The sequence below is a fragment of the Callithrix jacchus genome, chromosome 13, assembly GCF_049354715.1.
Source record: "Callithrix jacchus isolate 240 chromosome 13, calJac240_pri, whole genome shotgun sequence".
In the NCBI taxonomy this organism is placed as follows: Eukaryota; Metazoa; Chordata; class Mammalia; order Primates; family Cebidae; genus Callithrix; species Callithrix jacchus.
In genome coordinates, this window is record NC_133514.1 from 53,222,793 (window position 1) to 53,248,869 (window position 26,077).

The 26,077-nt window shown below is 44.3% G+C and overlaps 1 protein-coding gene and 1 long non-coding RNA gene across 3 annotated transcripts in view; one reads left to right on the top strand and one right to left on the bottom strand.

Moving 5' to 3' along the window:
• The window catches only part of RAB31 (RAB31, member RAS oncogene family), a 166,296-nt gene extending 164,461 nt beyond the window's left edge, over positions 1–1,835 (bottom strand). The window contains exon 1 of the mRNA XM_008979480.5: positions 1,692–1,835. Coding sequence (XP_008977728.1) covers positions 1,692–1,730 — 39 coding nt within the window. The 5' untranslated portion in view covers positions 1,731–1,835. The remainder of the gene's footprint in view (positions 1–1,691) is intronic.
• LOC118146838 (uncharacterized) lies at positions 833–25,705 on the top strand. Of its 2 annotated transcripts, XR_008475996.2 has the most exons (5): positions 833–1,087; positions 6,513–6,628; positions 14,943–15,000; positions 22,665–22,786; positions 23,225–25,705. It is a non-coding gene; the product is annotated as an uncharacterized LOC118146838 (long non-coding RNA). The 2 variants fall into 2 exon arrangements; XR_004732889.3 differs by lacking the exon at positions 14,943–15,000.
• Positions 25,706–26,077: the final 372 nt, after the last annotated feature.

The window sequence follows — 26,077 nt, forward strand, 5'->3', positions numbered from 1 at the left end:
TGACACAGTGTTCTTACCACTTGATCAGTGTCCTGGCAGGAGGATATAGAGACCTGTCCCTAAATACCAAAATTGAAAATAAGGGGTCCTCTAATAGGGCAGGGCTTAGACCACCTCAGTAAAAGACAAGAGAAAGAGTTTAAGAAAAAGAGGCAAAAACATGTCCTATTTCATTTTTCCCAAGGCCAATCCTGACAAACAGCACACATCAAGGCTGCCTCTTCATTCCTTGGAACATGACATTCCTTCTAACTCTCTGAAGGCCTTCCCGGAGGCCGAAATGGCTCCTCAAGAGGGAAGCATGGGATTCCAAGAATGTTTGTCTGGACTATATTAGAGGGCCTGGGGAACAGGGAAATCCACTTCTGCAACACCAATAGGGCAACAGAGAAAGACCAGACTAGATCCTGGCTGTGGCTGAGCGAGTGGGGGTAGGTGGGGATCTCCAGGGACTACCAGGGAGGGCAGGGCCTTCCCAGATCCTCTGGAATTCTAGACCAACTGGACAATCGAGTTAGGGTAAAGGATGGTTTTGGCAGAGGCCGGTGATGGGAGCTAGGGGAGAGAACATGGTCCTGCCCAAGGTTCCAGAAAAACCTAGAGAAAGCCTAGAAACTCTGGCACAATTCAGTCTTCACCTAAATCATTTCCTCTTTCTACAGTTCTTGTACCCCCATCTTGACAGATCAGTTCGCACAAGAATGCGACCCTTTCGCTGCTCTTTTTTAGGAAATGGTTTTCATGAGACCAGCTTTGCCAACGACATGGGCGGGTACACCAGGCGCCCATGCCAAAGGCTGCTGAAAACGCCCTTGGAACCAGCTCCTCTTTTAGAAGAAGGAATTCTGGAATGCGATGTGGGCCCCCGAAAGGAAGGGACCTTACATTGATCTGGATTCCCAGGGGCTGTTCGCCAGCGGCTCCCCTGCGTCCTCGCCGGGTCCCCTGCCTGTGTCCCCGGGCCGCCCGGATTCACTGCTTCTTCGTTTCTGGCGGCTTTAAGGCTTCTTCGGGCTGAGAAAACCTCACTTTGGGAGGAGTGGTGGTGGGGAGGACTTTCCCAGCCTGCTTCTTTGATCTGCAGCAGGTAAGTTTGCAGGACGCGCTCCACACAAGTCACTGCCTCACCTTCCACCCTAGCCGCGCCCTCGGCTTTCACCCCCTTGGCTGGGTTCGCTTTTGGTTTTATTTTTGTGTTTTAAGTGAAAAGGGGGCAAAAGAGGACTCAGCGATTTGGCCGAGCAACTTAAACTTTCTGCCGGAAGGAAACTATCAAAGGCGGAGGAGAAAGCCCTCGGGGTCCCAGACCCGATACCACTGCCGGGTCCCCGCCGAGGGTCCCAGCAAGGCCGTCGCGGATCCGGAGACGCGGGAACGGAGAGGAAAGAGCGGGGAAAGCCCAGGGCAGGCTCCAACCGGACCCCCGCAGGGCGAGAGCGGGGGCGGACCCGAGGGTCGCAAGGACGAGGGGGACGTGGACAACAAGGAGGGTGCGGAGAGCAAGGGACGCACGGACTAGGGGAGCGAAGGGACCCGGGTAACCAGGTGGGCGCGCGGAAGAGGGGTCGGGAGCTACGAAAGGGGTGCGGAGAGCAAGGGGACCGCGGGGACTGAGCGCGCGGGGTCAAGGGGAGCGAGGGGGCGCGGGGACGCGGGCCGGGGTCCCCCGGCGGGTGGCGGCCAGGACTCACCCCCAGAAGGCACACTTTGAGCTCCCGTATTGCCATCATGTGCTCGCGGCCGGACCAGGCCGGGGCTCAGCAGCATCCTCCGGGGCCGCCGCGCCCGCGCCCCGCCGGCGTCTCCCGCCTGGGTCCCTCGCTCGCGCAGCCAACGGGTGGAATCGCCGCCGCTGCTATTTCTGGGCCGCTGGCCCCGCCGTGGTGGGTCACGTGTCCGCCAGCCAGCTCCTCCCGGGCGCGTCGGGTCCAGGCTCGCCGGCCCCCAGCTCCCAGGAACGCCCCCGGACGGCGTCAGCCACCCGGGGACCTGCGGCGTCGCCGGCGGATTGCCTCCGCCCTCGGACCGGCCCCGCGCGGGCCAGGCTCCCCCAGCGCCCTCCGGCATCAGCTCTCCCGACCCCGCCTGGCCGTAGAGTCCCAGTGGGAAGGAAGGACGGGACAGACCCTGCGGAGACCTGGCCCCAGGACCAGCGGGTCCCTGCAGATGCCATTCTCATCTGAAAAGCGGATGCGGTCGGCCGACGCCGTTTGCTGTTTGTGTAGGAGCGCTTGGAGGTCTGCGGGTAGTCCCATCCTCAAGTGACATTCTGGGTCCCAGGCAGAAGTCAGGCCACTGAGGGGGCCGCAGTGAGGACAGGGGTGAAGAGAAGGGGTTAACTTTTCAGCCTGCCTTCTGGACGTTCCTAATACCCAAACTTCCGTCAGCTCTGCCAATTTCATTTTTCTGTATGTAGCTGAAAATGATTCTAGAAGCAAAACCAGCTATCAGTGTCTGAAAGAGGAAACTTGCATTCTGCAGAAAAACTCTCTCAGTAGAGCAAATCCTGCGACTTGTCTACAAGGCAGAAATCCAGCCCTCTGAAGTACAGGTAGAAACATGGAGATCCCAGCAGACCCCAGCATCCTTCCTAACTAGGAAATGTGAAGAGGCTGTGGCCGCACACAGTCAGGGGAGGCTTGGGTAACCGTTCTTTTCTCCATGTATGGCCTAGTGCACCTCATCCACTCAGATGACTTCATTCGTTGCTGCTACAGAAATGGCAGCCTTTTCAATGTAATCTGTCTGAATATTCACTGGCATTTCAGATGAGAAAGGTTGTTTTAAAAACTGATTTTTTAAAACTTCATCTCCTATTCCAAACTCAGGCCTCTCTCCTAACCTTCCAATTTTAATCAATGGCATTTCCATTCTCCTAGCAGACCACCCTTGAGGCTTTGTTCTTACAGAAGCCAGGTTGAAGCTTCCCAGCACCCAAGTGGCCCCATCCAATGGGAAATTCCAAACCAAGGCTTCCAAAAAGATGAGTCCTGGAATGCTGGAGTCAAAATGGGACACAAAACAGACAATTCACAAGTAAATTCCCCAGAAGAGCAGGAACTTTGCCTTGGAGATGCAGGCTTGCGGAGGTTACTCAAATGTACTAAATTGTTCAAAAGGCAGCCATGGACAAGTTAGAGTCCATTGTATCAGTATCCCGCCTTGTTTTTGTATCCAAAGCAGAGTCTTCCATGTGGGCAGGGTCAAAAGAGGCTTGCCCAGAATCACACAGCCCTGGTCACAATACCTCCCTGTCCTCAGATTTGCTAATCAGAAAACCATAGCTACACAGTTGCAAAGACACTTACTTACTTCTCCAAGGCCTTCCCAGCCCTCACCACACCTACTAAGACTTGGATGTCCACACTGAAATGTGTCCTTTTGGCTTTCCAGCTCAGTCCGCAAAAGTCAGTCAAACCAGAGTGGAAGCTTCTGCCATGTTCTACATCCTGTGCATTGAGTGGGGCTTTGTGAAATTGCCTTAGGTTGCTAAGGGCAGAACCGTGCCTAGAGAGAAATAAGCAAACCAGCCAGGCACGGTGGCTCACGCCTGTAATCCCAGCACTTTGGGAGGCCGAGGCGGGTGGATCACAAGATTGGGACCATCCTGGTCACCATGGTGAAACCCCGTCTCTACTAAAAATACAAAAATTAGCTGGGCATGGTGGCGTGTGCCTGTAATCCCAGCTACTCAAGGCTGAGGCAGGGGAATTGCCTGAACCCAGGAGGCGGAGGTTGCGGTGAGCCGAGATCGGGCCATTGCACTCCAGCCTGGGTAACAAGAGCGAAACTCCATCTCAAAAAAAAAAAAAAGAAAGAAAGAAAGAAATAAGCAAACCAAATTTCTCTTGTGTTCCCTTGCTCTTTTTCATGACCGCTCTCATTCCACTCTATTCTCCACTATAGCCCGGATGTCTGGGACACTTCTGTGGTTTCTAGGCTCTCCCAAAACAGTCCCCTATCCAGGCCTTTTCTCTCTGAGAATAACCCCAATCCATTTGTCCTCCCCACTCCTAGTTCTATTAAAAATGACCTCATTTGCATCTCCTTCTGATCAGGCCTTGGGTTCTTCTTTACAAAGTTGCAATCCTCGTCTGTCAGCTAGACTGTGTTCATGGGTTTATACCCTCTCCCCAGCCAGGTCACCCCTGAACTTAAACATGGCCTCATGAAAACCAGGTCCCCATCATCACCCTAAGGTAATCCATAAAGGTCTGGCCCAGGAAGGCCGGAAGATGACTGCTAGGAGACATATTTTAGGAGTGACAGGTCAGAGGAGTGACAGGTCAAGGTTTACAAACCTTGTTTTGCGTAATTACATCTTTTTTATGTATGGAACTATAGTGTCTGCAATGTCAGTTAAACAGCCTTTTTAGTATTTCTCGAAAGCTCTCGATTTTTTTAAAGTACCATGTACTCTATTGTTACAATCTATGGATTAATGCACTAAGGGCCCATCCCGACTCCTCTGGAATTTTCTGCAAATATGTAGTTCTGGTATAATTTCAGCAGGGATAAAAATTCAATGATACATAACTGACAATTTATCAAATTAAAAAACAGAACATGCAAGTTTTTCTTATGAGAATTTTGTAAAGTAAAAGGTCATTGTGCTAATTCAGACCTCAACTTCTCTGCTGCTATAAAGTCTCCAACAGCAAAAGCCAGGAGCCGTCATAAAGCTCATCGTGTTTTTTGATTCAGGAAATCCTTTTTTGAAGAATAATACACAAAGATGAGAAGTAAACAAAAGCTGCCTGTCTGACTGTAAACACATATACAGAAAAATAAACAAATGCATTAGAGAAACAAAATAGAATTATCTCTATGGAGGTACAGGGAGAATTGCTGCACTAATTGTAACTCAAATCTCCTAACATTTAGGGAATGATTAAGCAAGACAGGGTATCTTTACTGGATCTACTTAATGGTGTACAAGAATATATGTTACTTAGATATTAAATGAAATGTGTATACTACATAGATATATAGAGCTGTTTACAGTAAATAAGGTGAAAACAATTATGACTCAAAAGGTTAAATAGGATGAGCGATATACGTATGTTATAATGCCCTGGAGTGCAGGCTGATCCCTGGAGGCCAGTATTGAGTCATCTGGTCTGCTCAAGGGCCAATTAAGAAAAAATAAAAATGTTTACAAACCTTGTTTTTCATAATTGTATCTTTTTTATGGAACTATAATGTCTGCAATATCAGTTAAACAGCCTTTTAGTATTTCTCATTTACATAACAACTCCTTCCTTCCTTCTTTCCTTCTGTTTCAGAAACTTTCTAAATAGCATGTGCTACCTAATCTTATTTGTAACTCATGCCGTTTAAATAAATTTTAAGGAGATGAATCCTGGACATACCAGGGTAGGAAAGGGATTTGAGAGATTTAGAGAAACAGAGGTGAGTGGACCCCACAATCCACCCCCAGACTTGAAAAAGGAGACATGGCCTGGAAACTGAAGGAGCCTCTGTCTGTGGGGAGGGGAGTGTCCCTGAGAACTCCAAGGAAGGTGGCTGCTTGGTGGAGGTGCTATTAAGTAAACGGATAGAAACTGCACAACCTCCCTTACAGCTCCAGATGTCTTCATGTGGAAAGCGCGGTGACATCTTAGATGGGAGACAGGGAGGGTGGGGGCTCGCCTCCTCCTCTTCTCCATCGCCTGGAATGAGAGTGCTCAGAAGTGTTCCAGAACAAGCAGACAGCTCACACTGAAGACAAGGAAGGTTCTGCTGGGCCCTCACAAAGGATTGGTGTCAGGTGATAATGTTAAACTTTCCAGATTCCTGAGTGCCAGCACTGGGCAGCTTAAGCCAGTCTTAGCATCTAACTGGCCTCTTCACTGACACTCCTGCCCAGCAACCTCTATCATCCCTTGGATCCCTGGCTGAGCTTAAAGTGTTGGGTTAAAAGAAAATAAGCAATAAGATATATATTAACATCTCCCATGGAGGTAAATGGATTGATTCAGCTGTGACCACCTCCCGGAAACTGTAACATTAATCCAATCGGTCCCGTTCATTTTCATTTTACTTGTAAAACTGAGAAATTAAATTGCAATGATGCAGATAAAAGTCACCACAACCCCGGTTTTGTTTCATAGACTGTCTTGGGTTGTTCTTTCTGGCAAGTTATGTAAGTTTTCCTGCAATTGCTCCGAGTAATATTGAGTTTAGGATTTCTTTTTCCTAAAAGGAGTTGTGTTTTACTTTTTTGTACCTTAACATTATTTGCTATCAAAAAAAACTGGTTTAATTTTAGATGTTGGCAACAATTCTCATATCACAGGGATTCCTGTGTTTAGCTGTTTACCCACCATTCAGCAAATAACAGACACTGACTCTGCTAGACACTGGACGAATGACCAGTGGAGGAAGAGGACACATGCTGATGTTTGAGCTATAAAGGAAGGAGACAAACATATAAACAGGAGATTATTATATGATGTTAAATGTCTAAGGCTTGGTGTAGTCGCTTCATTTTTATTACTCTTCTCATTTAGGAAAAGAGTATAAATTCCAGAGACTCCAAACCTTGAATTCAACGAAAACCAACCCCCGAGTAAAGGAGAAGATGATCAAGATGGCTGGAGTCTGAACCTAGTCAACTGCTAGGCGAGTGAGTGTGTTTGTGATGGGGGAAAATAGATCTGTGTTTTGTTTGAATTCCCAAGACTGCCCTAGATGAGGAAGAACGTAATGCAGGCTTTGTCTATTCTGAAGTGCCTCTTAGAATATCTGTGTTCAAGTTGAGTATCTGTCATCTAAAATGCTTGGGACCAGGAGCGTTTTTCCGATTTTTTGCATTATACTTACCACTGGAACACCTCTAATCCGAAAATCCCAAATCGAAAATGTTCCAATGAGCATTTCCTTTGAGCATTGTGTCAGCAGTAAAAAAGTTTCCAATTTTGGAGCATTTCGGATTTCAAATTTGGGATGTTTAACCTGTTCTAAGAGTACTTAACTACTGTACGAAGTATTTAATGGTTAACTGAGTTGCCGTAAGGCTCTAATTACATTGGAACTCTTGCAAATTTTATTTCTATTGAGGTTACTATGGTCAAAAAACAAAACTTCAACAACATTAAAATTTCTTTAGCTTTTATGACTGATTCATGAACAAGGCAGCATCCCATCCATAAGTTGAGAAAATGTGCTCCATTGAGTGAGGCAGAGGACTTGGCTTCACAGGCCTTTTAAAGGCTGAAGAAGCAGAAACAGGGAATGAAAGGCAGATTGGCGCCTCAGTTACTTCCCTTGTTGGGTTAAAGCACAGGGGACTTCCTCATCAAACCTGCTCAGGGCCCCTTCTGATTGGCTGCTATGCATATCCTGTTTTTTGGAAAGCTGCCCTTTTTAAAGTTCAGTTGGACAGCCTGGCACCTAGTAGGAGTGACTCCATTCTGGTTTGGTGTGGTCTACTGGGCCTAGTGCAAGAGCTCAGTCCAAAACAGTGGCCTCCCATAAATAGTATTTAAGATTATTCTTGAACTACTATTCTCCTTGCTATTCATGGGCTTTCCCAATTACCAATATAACAGAGCCCGTTCTGAATCAACCATAATCCAGTCCTTCACGTAGCACATATTCTGCACTCTGAAAATACGTGGTGAGTGAGTGAGTGAGAGAGTGAGTTCCCTGGCCTGACAGATAAATCCCAAGCGTGGAGGGTAGAAAGGGCTCTCTGACGTCAGATGGAACCAAGTTTAATCCAGATTCCTTTATGCCCAGTTTGTGTGAATTTAAGGAAGAGTCTCTTCAATCTGTAGTTCCATCCTCTGTCAAAGATGGACATTAAAAGACTGTTGCATTATTTTGGAGGAGGGTTACATGCGTTTAGTCAGGGTGGGGGGAGAGTGGAATAACAAGTCCAGATGACAAACCATCCCAGTTTGCATGAGACTGTTGAGGTTTTAGCCCTGACTGTCCCACATTCACAATAGTTGTCACCTTGTCCCCTTCCCTAAGCTAATAAAACTGTTTTGGGGTTGTTACTGCCTATTAAAAATGAAGTGCTGACTTCCAAACACCCTCACTTCCTTCCTCAGTTTTTCTGAATGTAGAAGAGACTCCGGATTTAGAAAACAGCATCACTACTTCGTGCATAGCTATGCATGAAGTAACATCTAAATTACTTAAGATTCTTTCTCCATCTTACACTCAGTTTACATGGGAGGCTTAAATATGCAAATTCTAACTGCAGCTACATAACAACTGTTTTACTGAAAAACATACCGGGTCTAAAAAAACAACAAAAATAGGAAATAAAAAAAGAGGGCTTGGTTTCCAAGCATGCTGATGAGGCCCCAGCCCCTTTTGCGGCTCTCTCCCGACTCCCCACACTTCCCCCTCCTGCACACTTGTGTCCAATGTCATATTCTTCTACTGAACTGAAACTTACCCTCAGAACCAACCCTCAGTAGCTCTGGTACAGGGGATTTTAAGGACTTTAAGGCAGAACACACCCTTGGGTAAACATCTGTGGGAAGCTGGCCTTCTCCGGACAGTTCTTCCCCTAGCTCACATGTGGTCCTTGAGTTTCAGGCTCTGGAACCTCCCCTGGTTCTTCTGTCAGCAGATGTTCAAAAGTGAGGCATCAAGATTAGCTGGTAGCAGGCTGAGTGCAGTGGCTCATGACAGTGGCTCCCAACACTTTGGGAGGCCAAGGTGGGTGGATCACCTGATGTCAGGAGTTTAAGACCAGCCTGTGCAACATGGTAAAACCCTGTCCTACTAAAAATACAAAAATTAGTCAGGTGTGGTGACTGGCACCTATAATCCCAGCTACTCAGGAGGCTGAGACAGGAGAATTGCTTGAACCTAGGAGGTGGAGGTTGCAGTGAGCCAAGATCGCGCCACTGCACTCCAGCCTGGGCAATAGAATGAGACTCCGTCTCAAAAAATAAAAAAGATTAGCCCCCGGGGTTTATTGTGGAGAGCCTGAGGATAGAGGGGCCCTGGCTCCATTTCTCCTAAATGAAGGAGGAAGCAGGGAGAAGGAAATGCAGATTTACTCTCAGAAATCACAGGGAGAAAGACTGGCAGTTTTCACCACCAAAAATTAACCCTTGCTTTATGGAAGAAATATCATAAACACAATTTTTAAAACTGCAATCTGGGAGAATATTTGGCATAAATATGACTCAGTTAATAATCAATATAGAAAGAACTAATAGATTATGATTATTTTTTAAACAAAACCATCAAGATCCATTAGGAAAAATAAGCAGATGCAATCAAGCAGTTCATGAGTAGGAAATGCATGTATGAAGAAAGTGTTCAATTTCACGAGTAATTAAAAATACAGATTAAAGCTTCAGGAAAGAATTTTGGGCTGGGTGCAATGGTTCATATCTGTAATCCCAGCACTTTGGTAGGCCAAGGCAGGTGGATTACTTCAAGCCAGGAGTTCGAGACTAGCCTGGCCAAAATGGTGAAACCCCATCTCTACTAAAAACACAAAAATTAACCAGGCTTGGTAGTGCATGCCTGTAATCCCAGCTACTCGAGAGAACCTGGGAGGCAGAGGTTGCAGTGAGCTGAGATTGTGCCACTGTACTCCTGGGCAACAGAATGAGACAGTAAAAAAAAAAGAAGAAAGAAAGAGAAAGGAGGGAAGGAAGGAAGGAAGGAAGGAAAGAAGAAAGGAAGGAAATTTTCCACTTATCAAATTATCAAAATTGTAAAACCTAAAGCTCCACACTGGTTAGACTGGAACAGAAAGGAGAAGGCCCGGCTAGGCTGCTCAGACAAAAATAAACTGCTCCTTTAGAATCACACTTTCTTACTTTATATATGCTCATATCCTTACAGCCATTCTCTGTCACTTGGGTGTCTTCACATATTTTTCCCCTGATGCAATATTTATTTCACTTTTTATTCTCCATGAACAAAATTATACTCTCATCTTAACAAGCTTAATTCTAGGTTCTGGTGGGTGTGAGAGATAAAGAATCTGAAAGCTCCCTAGTGGTTGCCAAATGCACATTTGCATACAGAGGATAAGGAAGGGAAGAAAAGAAACTTAAACAGAAGGTTTAAGGATAACTAGGGCTACTCTTCTTTTTTGACTATGAAAGTCTGGAAGGGAGCATAATGCGAGTAACCACAGCAACACTGACTGAGTGTTAATTGCTAGGTAGGTACCAGGTACCCACAGGCCCTGCCAGGCTTCTTATGTCAACGATGTTACAGTCCCCTGCCTAAAGGAAGGTGCCATTGTTCTGGAAACTGAGGCAGAGTCCCTGCAAAGGTTTGCCTTGATGGGACACAGACAGGATTCAACCCCATGCACTTCAGTAAACATGTTCATTACCATCCCATGAGTTTAGTTTTTAGTTTGAGGCCTTCTCAGGGATATGCAGGAAAAAAATGTTGAACAGACTGGAAAATAAAATATCAAATCTCAACGTAAAGAATCAGCTGCAAAGATGAGTGAGTCAGTGCTGGCTGGCATAATCACATACACACACTGGTCCTATTTCTCCCTGTTGACTGGAGGGGATTCAGAAAATACATTTTGGTGCTTTCCTTGCAGGGCTGAGGAATTTCTCCCAAAGAATAAAAATAATAAATATTTGTAGAACATATGAAATCATGTCTGTGAAACACATTTCCCACTCAACTATGTTATTTTTAGTGCCCTAGAGTTCTTACCTAAAGAGCAAACAATAAACCCAACAATGATATTTGTGATGGTTACTTTTATGTATCAACTTGGCTAGGCCATAGATACTTAATGAAACATTATTCTAAATGCTTCTGTGAAAATAGCTTACCTGAGATTAACATTTAAATCAGTGTACTTGCAGTAAAGCAGGGTATTCTGCTAATGTAGGTGGGCCTTGTCCAACCAGTTGAAGGTCTTAAGACAAAAAGACTGACCTCCTTAGAGGAAAAAGGGATTCTGCCTTCAGACTCAAGCTGCAGCATCAACTCTCCCAAGGGCTTCCAGCCGGCGGCCTGCCCTGCAGATTTTGGATTTGCCAGCCTCCATAATAGCATGAGACAATTCCCTAAAAGAAATCTCTCTGTTTATCTATCTTCTATTTATTTATCTATCTATTCATCTCCTATTAGTTCATGCTTCTCTGGAGAACCCCAACTGATATAATATTCAACTGATTTTCTTTTTGTCCTGAATCCCCCACCCAGGATGCACACATACTGGTTCTGACTCTGCTCCCCCAAATATGAATTAGGTACTGCTGTGTGCCAGACATGCAGCCAGGAGCTAGAGATGCAAAAGCTCATCGAGGAGTCCTGGCCTGGGAAGCCTGCAGTCCGAGCTCACCTCTGCACCCTGACCCTTCTAGGAAATAGGCTATTTCCCAAACTTCTGTTGTTGTGGCCGCAGTGTCAGAATTCAAATGTATAAACAGGGATTTGGTCCCATTAATGTTGTGAAGAAAAGGCAGGAATGATTAAAAAATAAAAATAAAAATGTCAGAAGACAGATCCAGGTCCAAGCAGAAAAGCTGTGGTCCATAAGATTAAGCTAGTGCCCAAGAAGTGGCAGAACCAGAAAGACAGGCCAGCTGTAGAGGCAGAAATGAGTCAGAGCTGAAGACAGTGGTTCAGAACAGAATAGCAAGGCCACTGAGTGGGGTTTTGGGCCCGAGGGGGAGAAGGCCACACTTTGGGGAGATTTCAGTGAAGTGACCATACTATCATGCGTACAGGCCCTTGTCTGGACTGCATTATCTAGGCTAATCCCAGGGCATGATCCAGAGAAAAGAAACGAAAAAGGCATTACTTCCTTACTATCGAAGGGATTTGAGAAGAAGGGCTGTAGCTCAGACAAGGAATAGAAAACAGGTGTATCTAGAAAATGAAAAAGAAACAATATAAACATCTGATATGTTAAACCAGCCCCAGCTGGCCACAATAACAAGACATTTGCTTGCACAAGAATGTACCATAGATGCTCAAAAAATATTGAGAAAATGAATGGAATCATACAATATGTGTCTTTTTGTTTCTGATTCCATTCACTTAACATAATGTTTCCAAGGTTCATCCATGTTCTAGAATATACTCCTTCTTATGTGATACTGGTTTAAACTCTACTCTTGGTCGGGCACAGGGGCTCACGCCTGTAATCCTAACACTTTGGGAGACCGAGGCAGGTGAACCATGAGGTTAGGAGTTAGAGATCAGCCTGGCCAAAATGGTGAAATCACATCTCTACTAAGAATACAAAACTTAGCTGGGCATGGCGGCCACGCCTATAATTCCAGCTACTCCGGAGGCTGAGGTGGGAGGATCGCTTGAATCTGGGCAGCGAGGCAGCGAAGGTTAAGGTTGTAGTGAGCCAAGATCTCACCTCTGCCCTCAAGCCTGGGCTAAAGAGACTCCATCTCAAAAAAAAAAGAAGATTTTACATTCTACTCTTCTGTTTAAAACTCTTGTACGCCTCCCCTTGCCCATCAAACTAAAGTCTAAACTCTTTAGCACAGCATTCACTATTTTACAGAATCCCACCTACCCACCTTTCTTGCACCCACCCACTCTACCTTTCGGCCTCTGTACCTTTGCGGAAGTCCCAAATCTCTAGACATCTAAATTGGTGATTGTCAAAGCATAGTCTCCAGGCCAGGCTCAGCAGCATCTGAGAAATGGTTACAAATTCAAGTTTGCAGGCTCCTTTTTAGAATACTAATTTGGAGACTGGATTCTGTGCTTTCACATGCCCTCTAGGTAATTCTGACATACAGTAAAGTTGGAGAAGCATTGGTCTAAATCACAGCACTCCTCAGTCTAGTTTATATGCTGCTTCCTGGAGCCTCTTTGCTTTCTTTCAAGGAGAACTTTCCATTCCTCCTTGAGAGGATTTCCATATTTTACACTGTGTCATTATTATGTCTCCATTATTAGACCTCAGCTGTATCATTTCTTTCATCTAAACACTGAGAAGGAGGTTGGACAAGATGCCATTGAGGGTTGCCTGGAGCCAAGATCCTGGGGACGAGCTTGAGGAGGGCAGGCCTGGCCCTTCTTCTATCTCCCATTGCATGTCACGCCTAAAATACAACTCCCAATTTGCCCATGACAAACTGCCACCAATCTGCAACAAAATGGCGGGGGGAGGAAATGTGATAAGCTTTCCTGGCAGGAAATGTATCCAATTATATTATTCTGAGAGTATAACTTTCCTATTTGTGGATATGAAAATATCATTTGTAGACTGGGTGCAGTAGCTCGTGTCTGTAATCCCAGTACTTTGGGAGGCAGAGGCAGGCGAATCATGAGGTCAGGAGATCAAGACCATCCTGGCCAACATGCTGAAACCCTGTCTCCACTAAAAATACAAAAATTAGCTGGGTGTGGTAGCACGTGCCTGTAGTCCCAGCTACTTGGGAGGCTGAGGCAGGAGAATGGCTTAAACCCACGGGGCGGAGATTGCAGTGAGCTGAGATCGAACCGCTGCATTCCAGCCTGGCGTCAGAGCAAGACACCATCTCAAAAAAAAAAAAAAAGAGAGAGGATGTTTGGATTTTTTTGCTTTGTTTTCTTTCCTGTGGCTTGCAAGCCTATTATCAGATGATCAGAGATTCCCATTTGCTGCTCTACATCTGGGAACTACTGGCCTGTAAAAATAGTGGGCTCAGGGCGCACTACAGTAGGAGAGGCATTTGCTGGCATCATTCCAGGAGTATCTAGGAGTCTCTGGCTTCGCATAGGTCAGCAGCCATTGTTGGGTCATATTCAACTTGAGAGCTGCTCTCCCCTCCCAAATGTCAGAACCTGTTGTAAACTGTCTCAGAGCCATAGCACAGAGAAGCCCACTGCCGGGACTGCTAGGTTTGGAAGGGAAGGCGAGGGTTAAAGAAAGACACACAGAGAAGGAGAGAGGGCAGCTTAAACAGCAACACTTATATTGCAGAAACCTGCAGAAGTGGGGACCAGCTTAATGTCAGAGCCCACCACTGCTTAAAGGCTGGGGGTACTTACAGGTATGGGTGGGAGGGGTCTGGGCAGGATGGCTTGCTGCCCGGCAGGGTATTGATAAAATGTTCCCAGGATGAGGTGGTTCTGGCCCTTGTTCCAGTGTGTGGTGTTCCTTGCACTTTGTCCCAGCAGAATATGATAAGGGTGTTTCTTTAGTTGGGCCTTTGCCCGCCTTGTGGTCAGGTGGTTCGGCAGGATGTTTCTCATGGCCCAAACGCCCATGGAATGTTTCACTTTGACCAAAGTCTGCAAAATAGTGGGGAGCTTGCAACATGGTGCAGTTTGGACTAACAGGAATAATAAGGACCTCCCACATGCACACGCGGGCATTTTGAAAGGATGCAAACCTCCTACCCTCCAGCCTCGTGACATAACTCACACATGCGCTAACTAGAGCTAAGGAGACAACTGTTGAGTGCTTTTTGAGAATTTATAGATAAAGTGTCTGTGGAAATCCCTGAAATTTGTTTTAATCCTAACCCCTGGGCCCATTTCAGCAGAGATCAGCATGTCAGACCCCACCAGAGATTAAGCAAGAGGAGAGACAGGCTAAGCAGGAAGGGCGGGCCGGCTGTCATCCTCCCAGCTGCCGCCGGGGTGAACCACAGACTGTGTGTGGTGTTTCTGTTTAATTGTTTGATACAGAGTGTACCACTCCAAAGTGAGTCCAATTTTTCCCATTTATTCCTTTTTCTATATTTCCAGAGTCGTAACTTAAGGAATCTTTTTTTTCTTCAAATACTGCCAGTGAATAAGTTAAAGAATCTTACAGCAGATGCTTTCGTGAAAACTCTGCCCAGTTCAGAAAGACTCTTTCCTATGAAGAAAGCTCCTTCTATAAAAAAAAAAAAAGAAAAAGTGTGAAGGGGGTGGGGCGGGAGACCTGGCAAATGTTGCTTTACTACTACCCCAGCTGCTTGGCCACAGGTAGGCGTGGGTAGATATCTGATCCAAAATAGACCAGTGAACTTCTCTTGTAGGAATTTGGAACTGAGGTCCTGAGGGTCCACCTGGCTTCCATGTGCAACTGGGACAAAGGTGAGGTAGACTCAGGTGCTGCGGGGCTGGCCTCACACATGAGGTAAGAGAGGGCCTGAAGCCAATGAGAGAGAAACAGATGTGTGACCCTGTGGGAGCAAGAGTCTGAGGACACAGCTGTCATTCATGCATCTCCTGAAGACAGCCACATCCCCTCACTGGGGATCTCTGAGCCACCCATGAAATGCCTAACAGGTCGCCTTCACTGAGCATGTCACTACAATGCGGTAGAGACACCACAGGGCCCCACAAGATAGCACCACGATAGTCCTGGCACTTTGGACTAGCACCACGATAGTCCTGGCACCTTGTGGTTGACCAAGAAATATGGAACAAGTCACCAGTCACCAGACTGAGAAAAATCTTTGAAAGACTGACATGTTCCATCTGGAGAGGATTAAGAAAAGCATAACAGCAACCTTCAAATTGTGCAAGCATACTCATCAAAGAGGAGAAAGATCGGCTCCTGGTTTACTTCTTTCTGTATTCATACCTGACCTTATTCAGGGAGCAAAATTGAGGTGGCTCTAAATTCCGAGGTGTTCCACATGGCAGAGTAACACTCAGAGTGTGGACGCAATGGAGCAACTCATCCCAACTCATCTAAAGGAGAGGCCAGAGCAACTCATTCCCAACTCATCTAAAGAAGAGGCTCACTTTTTTTTTTTCTTTTTTTTTGAGATGGTCTCACTTTGTTGCCCAGGCTGGAGTGCAGTGGCGCAATCTCAGCTCACTGCAACCTCTGCCTCCCGGTGTTCAAAAAATGCTCTTGCCTCAGCCTCCTGAGTAGCTGGGATTACAGGTGCCCACCACCACACCCCACTAATTTTTTTGTATTTTTATTAGAGACAGGGTTTCACCATGTTGGCCGGACTGGTTTTGAACTCCTGACCTCAAGTGATCTGCCTGCCTCAGCCTCCCAAAGTGCTGTGATGGCTTACTTACTTTTGACAAAGTGCCTGGTGGCTTACTTACTTTTGACAAAGATGTCCAGTGGAAGAGGTTCTGGGGAAAGGAGTTAGCTATTCTTCTCCTCTGGGGGCCGACTTGCCACCTGTCAGGACATGAGCCACATGACTCCCATAGGAGGAATTGCTCTCCAGAGCCTATGCAGTGACTCAGCAGCTTGCCACCCCTTTCTCATCCATCCTGACCCACGAATGAGCTAGACACCTTGCTGGGCAAGGTGCTGACTGCATAGTTAACAGCAATGGATCTTATGCTTGAACACTGCTTGGAATAGATCTTAAATGGTCTCACCACAAAAAAATGACAGGCATGTGAAATAAAGGTTATATTAGCTTGATTTCACCATTCCACAATGTATACATATATCAAAACAATTTTTATTTGTCAATGAAGGAAGGAAAGAAGGAAGGGAGGAAAGACAGAGTTTGTGTTCACGTGGCTGAACGTTGCCAATTTTCTAAAAACTTCACTCTGAGAATAATAAATTGCATTTTGTGGTAAAAATGAAATTTTTAATGACCTAAGTATGAAAACAGAATGATAGATGAGTTTTTAAAAAATTTTATATCAGTCATTACTAGACAAAATGGATTAGCAACTTTATGTCAGTTCCTTCATTTTTGGTTTTACTTTGTTCATATGTGTGTGTATATATGCATATCTTTTTAACTTAGTGCATAAAATCCAAGAGTCTGGAACTACTGAACTAGATGACTTTAAGCCCCTTTCCAACTCTGGATTCTGGACTCTAGGACTGAACTTTATTTCCAACAAACTTTACAATCTGTCTAAAAACTTCATGAGAATAAGCAGGGAAAGCAATATGGTCTCTCTCTAGAGGCTCTCTGGACTCACGCTAATGTTCCAGCCAGGCGGCTGCTGCCAGAAGGGAGGTATTGGCTGTATTACACCAGAAGTCACCTTGGAATTTTCCCCCAACTTTTTATTTTGAAATTTTTCAAAGCTACAGGGTAATGGAAATAATAGAAAAAACCATTCAGATGCCCTTCACTTACATTCACCGATGGATAGCATTTGCCACTTTTGCTTTCTCTCTCTCTCGTTATAGATATAGATATATAGGCTGAACCACACATACATTTTTGGCTGAACCTTTTACAAGTAAATTAGAGTTCTCATCACATTTCACCCCTAAGTACTTCAGCATGTACATCCCATAACCATAAACATTCTCCTATAAAACTATAACATTATCACTCCCAAGATAGTTCACATTGATATTAATACATTAATTAATGTCACTAATATGCACTCTATAGTCACATTTCTCCAACTGTCCTAATAGTAGTCCTTAAAGTTCTTTTTGTTGTTATGGTTGAGCCAAGATCCAATCAAGGATCTAGTATTTATTATGTCTCTTTGAATCTCATTTATTTATTCACTTATTTATTTTGAGACTGAGTGCTCTGTTGCACCCAGGCTGGAGTGCAATGGTGCAATATCAGCTCACTGCAACCTCTGCCTCCCAGGTTCAAGCAATTCTCCCACCTCAGTCTCCCAAGTATCTGGGATTTCAGGCACGTGCCACCACGTCTGACTAATTTTTTGGATTTTTAGTAGAGATGCAGTTTTGCCATATTGGACAGACTGGACTGGTCTTGAACTCCTGACCTCAGGTGATCCATCTACTTCAGCCTCCCAAAGTGCTGGGATTACAGGCATGAGCCACCGCATCTGGCCTGAATCTCTTTTAATCTTGAAGAGTTTCATGCTTGTTTGTTTTTATTTTCCAAGATTTTTGACCTGTTTAGAGAGCTAGCTGTCTTACAGAGTGTCACACAATCTGTATTTGTTTACGTGTTTCCTCCTAATAAGATTCAGGTTAACATTTTGGCAAGAATACTGCTGAGGTGATATCATATCCTTCCCATTGTGTTATAGCAGGGAGCACAGAGGTAAATTTATCCCACTGTTGGTGAAGCTGACTGGGTTAAGGTATGTCCACTAGATTTCTTATTGTAAAGGTATCTTTCCCTTGGTATTTAATATGTATATGACATAGTAAAGGTTTCAGGGCCAGTCACAGGGGCTCACACCTGTAATCCCAGCACTTCAGGAGGCCGAGGTAGGCAGATCACCTCGGTCAGGAGTTCAAGACCAGCCTGGCCAACATGGTGAAACCTCACCTCTATAAAAATACAAAAATTAGCCAAACATGATGGCGGGTGCCTGTAATTCCAGCTACTCAGGAGGCTGAGGTGGGCGAATCACTTAAACCCAGGAAGCAGAGTTTGCAGTGAGCCGAGATCACGCCAATGCACTCCAGCCTGGGTGACAGAGTGAGATTTTGTCTCAAAAAAAAACAGGTTTCAGATCGCCTTTACGTTACCTGTCAGCTATAGCAGTCACCTGTTTCTCTAAGGACCTATGATTCCTCTTAATGGGAAATGGTAATTAGACATCAAGATTTTTGTGCTAGGTATTTCAATGATATTGGAGAGGGCATATAGGTCCTTTCAACAGATAAGATTAAAACAACAATGATGAGCTGACACTAATACAACCACAGCTCTTCTTTCTCACCTTTCCCCATGACCTACTGATATTTTCCTCTCCCCTCAGTGAGAACCCTTCCAACAACATGTAACATATCTATCCCTTAATATACAGGAAATAATTCCAATATCACTCAACCAGTGCTGCTTCCGACAACAAAACTATCAAGTAAATTCGAAATTTTTCCACACAGTCTTATTTTTCCTCGTATCCACCAAGGCTATAAATCAGAGCATGGGGTTCAGAGGCCAATTTAGTTATTTATTCTTTCTGCGTGGTGATGTAAGCATCTGATGTACAGTTAGGTTCGTTTGTTTCTGTTTATATTCAATTTTAGGTGTCTTTATTTTGCTTTGTTCTTTTCATATTATTGATTTCTTATAGGAGTTTGGGACTTTGGCTTCTCTGGAATACTGGGGTCATGGCCAGAATAAACATATAAATATATAATGAAACCAATCAGCAAACATATGTGCTCCAGATATCTCTGCATAAATTGTGGTTATTAACACTTCACAGACTGTTGGAGCAAATCAGATCATATGTGAGGCAATTCAGTAGCGAAACTAAGCCTGAAGGGAGAGATTAGCCTGAAATGTCAGTGAGGCAGCAATGAAACCAGGATTGAAAGTCACGTTTGTCCTAGATCCAAAGCTTCTGACTTTAAATACCATGACATATGCAAGAAATAACCAAAGTTATTCATCTGGCCTGGGCAACATGGTGAAACTCTATCTCTACAAAAAACAAAAAAATAGCAGGACATGGTGGCATGTGCCTGTGGTCCCCACTGAGGCTGAGCTGGGAGGATCACTTGAGCCCAGGGAGGTCAAGGCTACAGTGCGCTGTGATTGCGCCACCACACTCCAGCTTGGTCAACAGAATGAGACCTTGTCTTGAAAAATAAAAACAGAAAATTAATGTTAAAAAGACCAGGCATGGTGGCTCATGCCTATAATCCCAGTGCTTTGGGAGGCCAAGGCAGGTGGATCACATGAGGTCAGGAGTTCAAGACCAGCCTGACTAACATGGTGAAACCCCCATCTCTACTAAAAATACAAAAAATTAGCTGGGCATGGTGGTGCATGCCTGTAATCCCAGCTACTTGGGAAGCTGAGGCAGGAGAATCGCTTGAACCTGGCAGGCAGAGGTTGCAGTAAGCTGAAATCACACCACTGTACTCCAGCCTGGGCAACAGAATGAGACCCTGTCTCAATAATAATAATAACAATAATACTGTTAAAAGAAAAACCTTAGACAAATTAAATTGAACAGAGTTTAACTAAGCAAAGAATGATTCATGGATGGGTAGCCCTCAGAACCCTCAGAGCAACTCCAGGGCTGCCACATGCCTGGATAACACATATAGACAGAAAAAACAAAGTGACATACAGAAAATGGAAGGGAAGTACAGAAACAGCTGGACTGCTCACAGCTTGGAGTTTGCCTCATTTGAACACCGTTTGAACAGTTGGCCACCTGTGATTGGCAGAAACTTGGCCAATTGTTACCAAAATAGGTTACAGTCTTATTTACTCATAGATCATTATGTATGGAGAAACCTTTAGGCCTAACTTAAAATAAGTAAGGAGGCAGCTTTAGGCTAAACTTAATATAACAATAACAATTTCAGGGATTCATCAATGATAGACTGGATAAAGAAAATGTAGTATATATATGCCATGGAATACTATGCAGCCATAGAAAGGAATGAGATCATGTCCTTTGCAGGGACATGGATGAAGCTGGAAGCCATCATTCTTGGCAAACTAACACAGGAACAGAAAACCAAACACCACATGTTCTCACTCACAAGTGGAAGCTGAACAATGAGAACACATGGACATGAGGAAAAGAACAGCACACACTTAGGGCCTGTTGGAGGAGGGCCAAGGGGAGGGAGAGCATTGGGACAAATAGCTAATCCATTCGGGACTTAAAACCTAGATGACAGGTTGATGGGCATAGCAAACCACCATGGTACATTTATACCTATGTAGCATACCTGCACGGTCCACACATGTATCTCAGAACTTAAAGTAAAAAAAATTTTTAAATGAGTTTCAGGGATTTCAATGAGCCAGAAGAAAAACCATTCACTATGCATTTATAAATAATAGACAAACATATGCATGTACATAGTCATGCACTGCATAAAGTTTTAGTCACCAATGGGCTGCATAAATGACAGTGTTTCCAAAATTATAATACTGTATTTTTACTGCACCTTTCCTATGTTGAGATATGCTTAGATGCACACATACTTAAACTGCCTGCAGTATTCAGGACAGTAACCTGCTGCGGGTTTGCAGTCTAGGAGCAGTAGGCTATACCACATAGTCTAGGTGTGTAGTAGCCTGTACTATCCAGGTTTGCTTAAGTACACTCTATGGTGTTTGCACTACAATAAAATCGCCTAAGGACATATTTTCCAGATCATATCCCCATTCTGAGCAATGCATGACTGAATATTTTTTCACTTATGCATAAGAAAAACTGAACAGGCTGACTTGGACTTATCTGCATAAGGGCAAGAGCATGACAGAACCCACTGAGTTGATGACCAGTCCCCAACACTAGAATCCCCGTGGGAGCCCTCTCACCTAGCCTCTCAGCGAGGCATCTGTTGAGAAAGAACTCACCTTGAGGAGAGAAAGAATTGATAGATCCAAGTCAGTCCAGGGGAGCTCAGTGTCTCTTCCATTTCCCCATTTCAGAGAAGTGGGAAGGTCTGTGATGACCACACCCACAGCCCACCTGAGAGGAGAGAGAGAAATGGTGCATGCATGAGAAGGCTGCTTTAGGGAGCATAGACTTTCGCAGCATAGGCTGTGAAAACTGAGAGGAGACAGCATTCATATTGGAGAGTTTTAAGCCTCGAGAACCCAGGTCTGGCTCTTTTCTTGGTAACTGTTTCAGCAGAATAGAAGTGCCAACACGTGGTTACGGATCCGAGCAACAGAGGGAATAGAGTGCCTGTTGGCCAGGCAGGTCTCAAATTCCTTACTTCAGGTGATCTGCCTATCTTGGCCTCCCAAAGTGCTGGGATTACAGGCGTGAACCACAGCACCTGGTCTCTGGTGTTCTTTTTACTCCGCTAAATTCCTTCTTCCTAGTGTAGGATTAGATTATTTGACCCCAATTCCATAATTTGAGGCACTAACTTTGACCTAGTGGCCTCTAGCCAGGGAGTGAAGAGAGAGCTGATGAGAGAGTCACCATCCACTATGGACAACTCTTCCTCTTCAGCCTTGTTTCCGTGGTGGAAACTGTCACAACACTTCTAAACAATTGCCTAAAGCTCATGAGTTTCTTTAATATTCATCAGCAGCAATGGGTTTACAAAACTCAGAATAAGGGTTCAGGCTAATCAATCATTCTATTTGTATGTTATAACTAAGTGTCTTGTATACAGAAGTTTACATTGACAAGAACTAATTGTAGGGCTCTGTGTGGTGACTCACACACCTGTAATCCCAGGACTTGGGAGGCTGAGGCAGGAGAATCATGTGAGCCCGGGAAATTAAGCCTGGGCAACCAGCCTGGACAGCATTTGCAAAATGAATACTTTTTTAAAATGTGCATTATTAAAAATGTTGAGTGAAGCTAATTGTCAACTTTATTAAGGAGGATTACTTTGTTCCCACCACCTAACGTAAAATAAAATCAAGTAATACAATCTTAACTGTCGTGGCCTTTTTTGATCATAGAGTTGGTATTCACTGTTTAAGGCCAAAGGTAACAGTTTTTATAGATTCTGTCACTCAAAAAAAAAAAAAAAAAAAACCAATCAGGCCCAGTGACAGGCGCCTGTGATTCTAGATATTCAGGAGGCTGAAGTGGCAGAATTGATTGAGCCTGGGACGGAGGTCAGGGCTACAGTGAGCCGTGATTGTGCCACTGCACTCCAGCCTGGGTGACAGAGTGAGAACTGTCTCTAAAAACAAGAACTGATAATAGAACACAGTTTGAAGGCCCAGATGTTTTTCTCTCATCTTGGATACATTGGGTTAAATAAAACATGTTACTAAATGAGTTTAACCTGCTTCATTTTACTTTTTCAAATGTAACTACTAAATAATTTAAAGTAACATATATGACTCCCATTGTATTCTTACTGGACAGCACTTCTTTAGCACATAACTTTCTTTTCTCTTTTTTCTTTCTTTTTTTTTGAGATGGAGTCTCGTTCTCTCACCCAGACTGGAGTGCAGTGGTACAATCTCTCCTTACTGCAACCTCCACTTTCCAGGTTCAAGTGATTCTTCAGCCTCAGCCTCATAAGTAGCTGGGATTCCAGGTATGCACCACCATGCCCAGCTAATGTCTGTATTTTTAGTAAGAGACAGGGTTTCACCATGTTCGTCAGGCTGGTCTTGAACTCCTGACCTCAGTTGATCTGCTTGGCTCTGCCTCCCAAGGTGCTAGAATTACAGGTGTGAGCCACCACACCCTGCCTAACATATAGCTAGCACAAAACCTAGAAAATATCGCATCATTAACATCCCCCAAGAAATTAGAAAGGATTTTTAAAAAATAACTGTGCTATGTAAAAGGAACCAACTGGAGAGCTAGATAAGGTGGGAAAAAAAAGGGTAGCTGCGAGGAGATAGTTATCGAGCAGCTTCAAAGATATCTCCTAATGTCAAGGAGATGAAACATCTGGGTCTCAGGAAGGGGCTTGCTTTAGAAGTGCAAAGGCATCTTCCTTTTTCGCTTCTGTTCTTTCTGTCTGCAGGCTGGCCTTCTCCTCCTCTCCTGTCTCCACTGCAGGCAGGACCTGACCACCAACACCACTCCTGAGATTCACCTACCACAGTTGTAGCCACATGCAAACGAAGGGGCTGGATCTGGGTGTCTCCTCCACTGCATGTGGACTGTGCAGAGAGAAGGGGTCCCCTGGAATGCGACACTTAGAGCAGAGGGCACCCAGAACCAGGAACCATGAAAGAGGAGTCTCAAAATAGGACACAAAAGGAGTGCTTCACCACGTCACTGTGCACATTCCAGCTAAGCCTCCAGCTCTGCTGGGGTCAAGCCAACATGGAAAGAACCCAGGAGACCCACTCTTCCTGGGCACAGCTGAGATTAGGAGGCAAAGAAAGGCCTCCAGGAAACCCAGAAGCCCAGCCTGAACTGAGGCAGAAAAGGACTGATGTGTCTAACACCTGGCCTTCACTACCTGGAAGAGAGACAGACCAAGAACAAATGAACAAAGAAGGTGAAATGGTTAAATGTGGTGCCTAAGCCTTTCTTTTCCAGAAACCGACATAACTTCTGTCTGTCTGCCTACATGGAGTTGTGGTTAGGAACACATTTCTGGGGGATTGGTTTGGTTTCAATGTTTTCCAGTGTCTGGTAAAAACAGAACTATGAAAGTTAAGTATTCAAAGGCTGTTGTTTGGGTTTTGAAACAGAAACATTTTGAAATACTGATATGTTTTGCTTTCATGGTGTTATTTTACTTAAAGAGATACAGTTGAAGTAAAACCAAATTCTCAGCTACTAACATAAACACTTTAGTCTTTCTTGTTGCTCTAAAGCCAGTTCGAGATATGGCAATTTTAGGAGAGAAGAAGGGAGAGAGAGAGGAAGGACACACCACAAAAAGGAAGTTTGCAACAGTTGTGCCTGTTTTTATTGAATGTTTGAGGTGATTACTACATACCTTTTCTTCCTTTGGCTGGGGAGATCTTTCCAGAAAATACAGCCCACCAGGAGATGTTAGAATTTATCCAGAGCAGCTCTTTGCACTTGGCTTTTGATGTCTTGAAGTAATGTGTTCGTCAAGTGCTTTTCTTATTTATACACAAAATAATCATACTCTCTGTGCTTTTTGCTTTCTTATTAGCATGCAGATCTAATGTAATTCCATTTACTGGATTCTGAGAGAAATACAGACATTGAAAGGGGTACCCCAGACTTCTGCATAACAGGGGCCAGATTTGTGTGCTTGCCTAACAGTAACAACAACAAAAGATGAGACATTAAAAAAAAAAAGTTTCAAAACATGGATTGAGGCAGCAAAAAACAGTCAGTGATCCCTAAGAGACTGCCCCATCTTGTGGCCTTGAGACAGTTTTCAGGCTGTGGCGCAGAGTGGAGAACACAGGCAAAGGCTGGTGGATCCCTGATTGGGGAGACAGAGGTGAGAGTCAGGGAGATCAAAACAGCTAGAGTTCCTGGGAATCAACACCAGAGAAGAGAGGACTCTGTAAAGAGAGAATTTGGGAGACCTGCAAAGGATCCTTGAATATTCATTAGAGGACCTACTGATCAGCACATTTGTGTGCGGAAGTCATCAGAAACCAGAGAGAGAACCACCTGAAAGGATTAGAGGTTAACAGTGCTCACTCAGGGCAGGGAAGAGTGCTTATTCCCACCAGCCAGACCAGAAAACCTCACAGTTCATCTACATTAGTAGTGTTAAACTAAGTTAAGCCTAAGGCTACCTCCTTACATATTTTAAATTCAGGCTAAAAGTTTTTCCATACACAGAGAACTGTAACCTAACTGGACATCTAACCAGATTGTAACCCACTCCTGTAACAAGTAGCCAAGCCTCAGCCAATCATAAGAGCCAAATTTTGGCCATGCAAAGGCAGCCAACTGTTAAAACCATGTTTAAGTGCCAAGCTGTAGCCAGCCAGCTGTTTCTGTGCTTCACCTCCATTTTCTGTAGGTCATTGCCCTTTTTCTGTCCATAAATGCTATCCAGCCACATGGCGGCCCTGGAGTTGCACTGCTGGTTCTGAGGGCTGCCCAATTCATGAATCATTCTTTGCTCAATTAAACTGTTCAATTTAATTTGCCTAAAGTTTTCCTTTTAATGGGATGGTACATAGTAAAAGGGAATAATTAGACTAAATACTAATCAGTCCTGTCAAACTAATTAGAAAAGAGAGACCAGAAAAGCTCAAATTGTTTACAAGTAACATAATTGTGTTCTAGAACAAATATTTATATAAACATAAAAAGGTCCATCACCCAACCAGGTAAAATTCATAAAATCTGGCATCCAATCAAAAATGAAGCAAAGTTAAGCAAAGATCCCTGAGTCTACAACGTATGATGAGAAAAATAAATTAAATTTGATCCATCACTGACACAGATGTTAGAATTAGAAAACAAGGCACTAAACTGTATTACATATTTTCGAAAGGTAATTAGAGACAAGGAAAATACGAAAAATACTCAAATCAAGCTTCTACAGATGAAAACTGCAATGTCCAATATGAAAAGTTCACTGGCTAGAATTAAAGGCAGATTAATTGCCTGGTTAGTCTTACCAATAAAAATAAATTTAAAAAATAAAATAAAGACTGGCTAGACATTATGTAAGAAAAGATTACTGAATTTGAAGACATAAGAATAAGAACTATCAATAATAAAACCCAGAAGAACAAAAGAATTTTAAAATATGAACAGGCTGGGCACAGTGGCTCCTGCCTATAATCCCAGCACTTTGGAAGGCTGAGATGGGAGGACCACTTGAGGCCAGGAATATGAAACCAGCCTGGGCAACATAGCAAGACCCCATTTCTAAAAAAAAAATTTAATCCAGGCATGGTGGCATGTGCCTATAGTCACA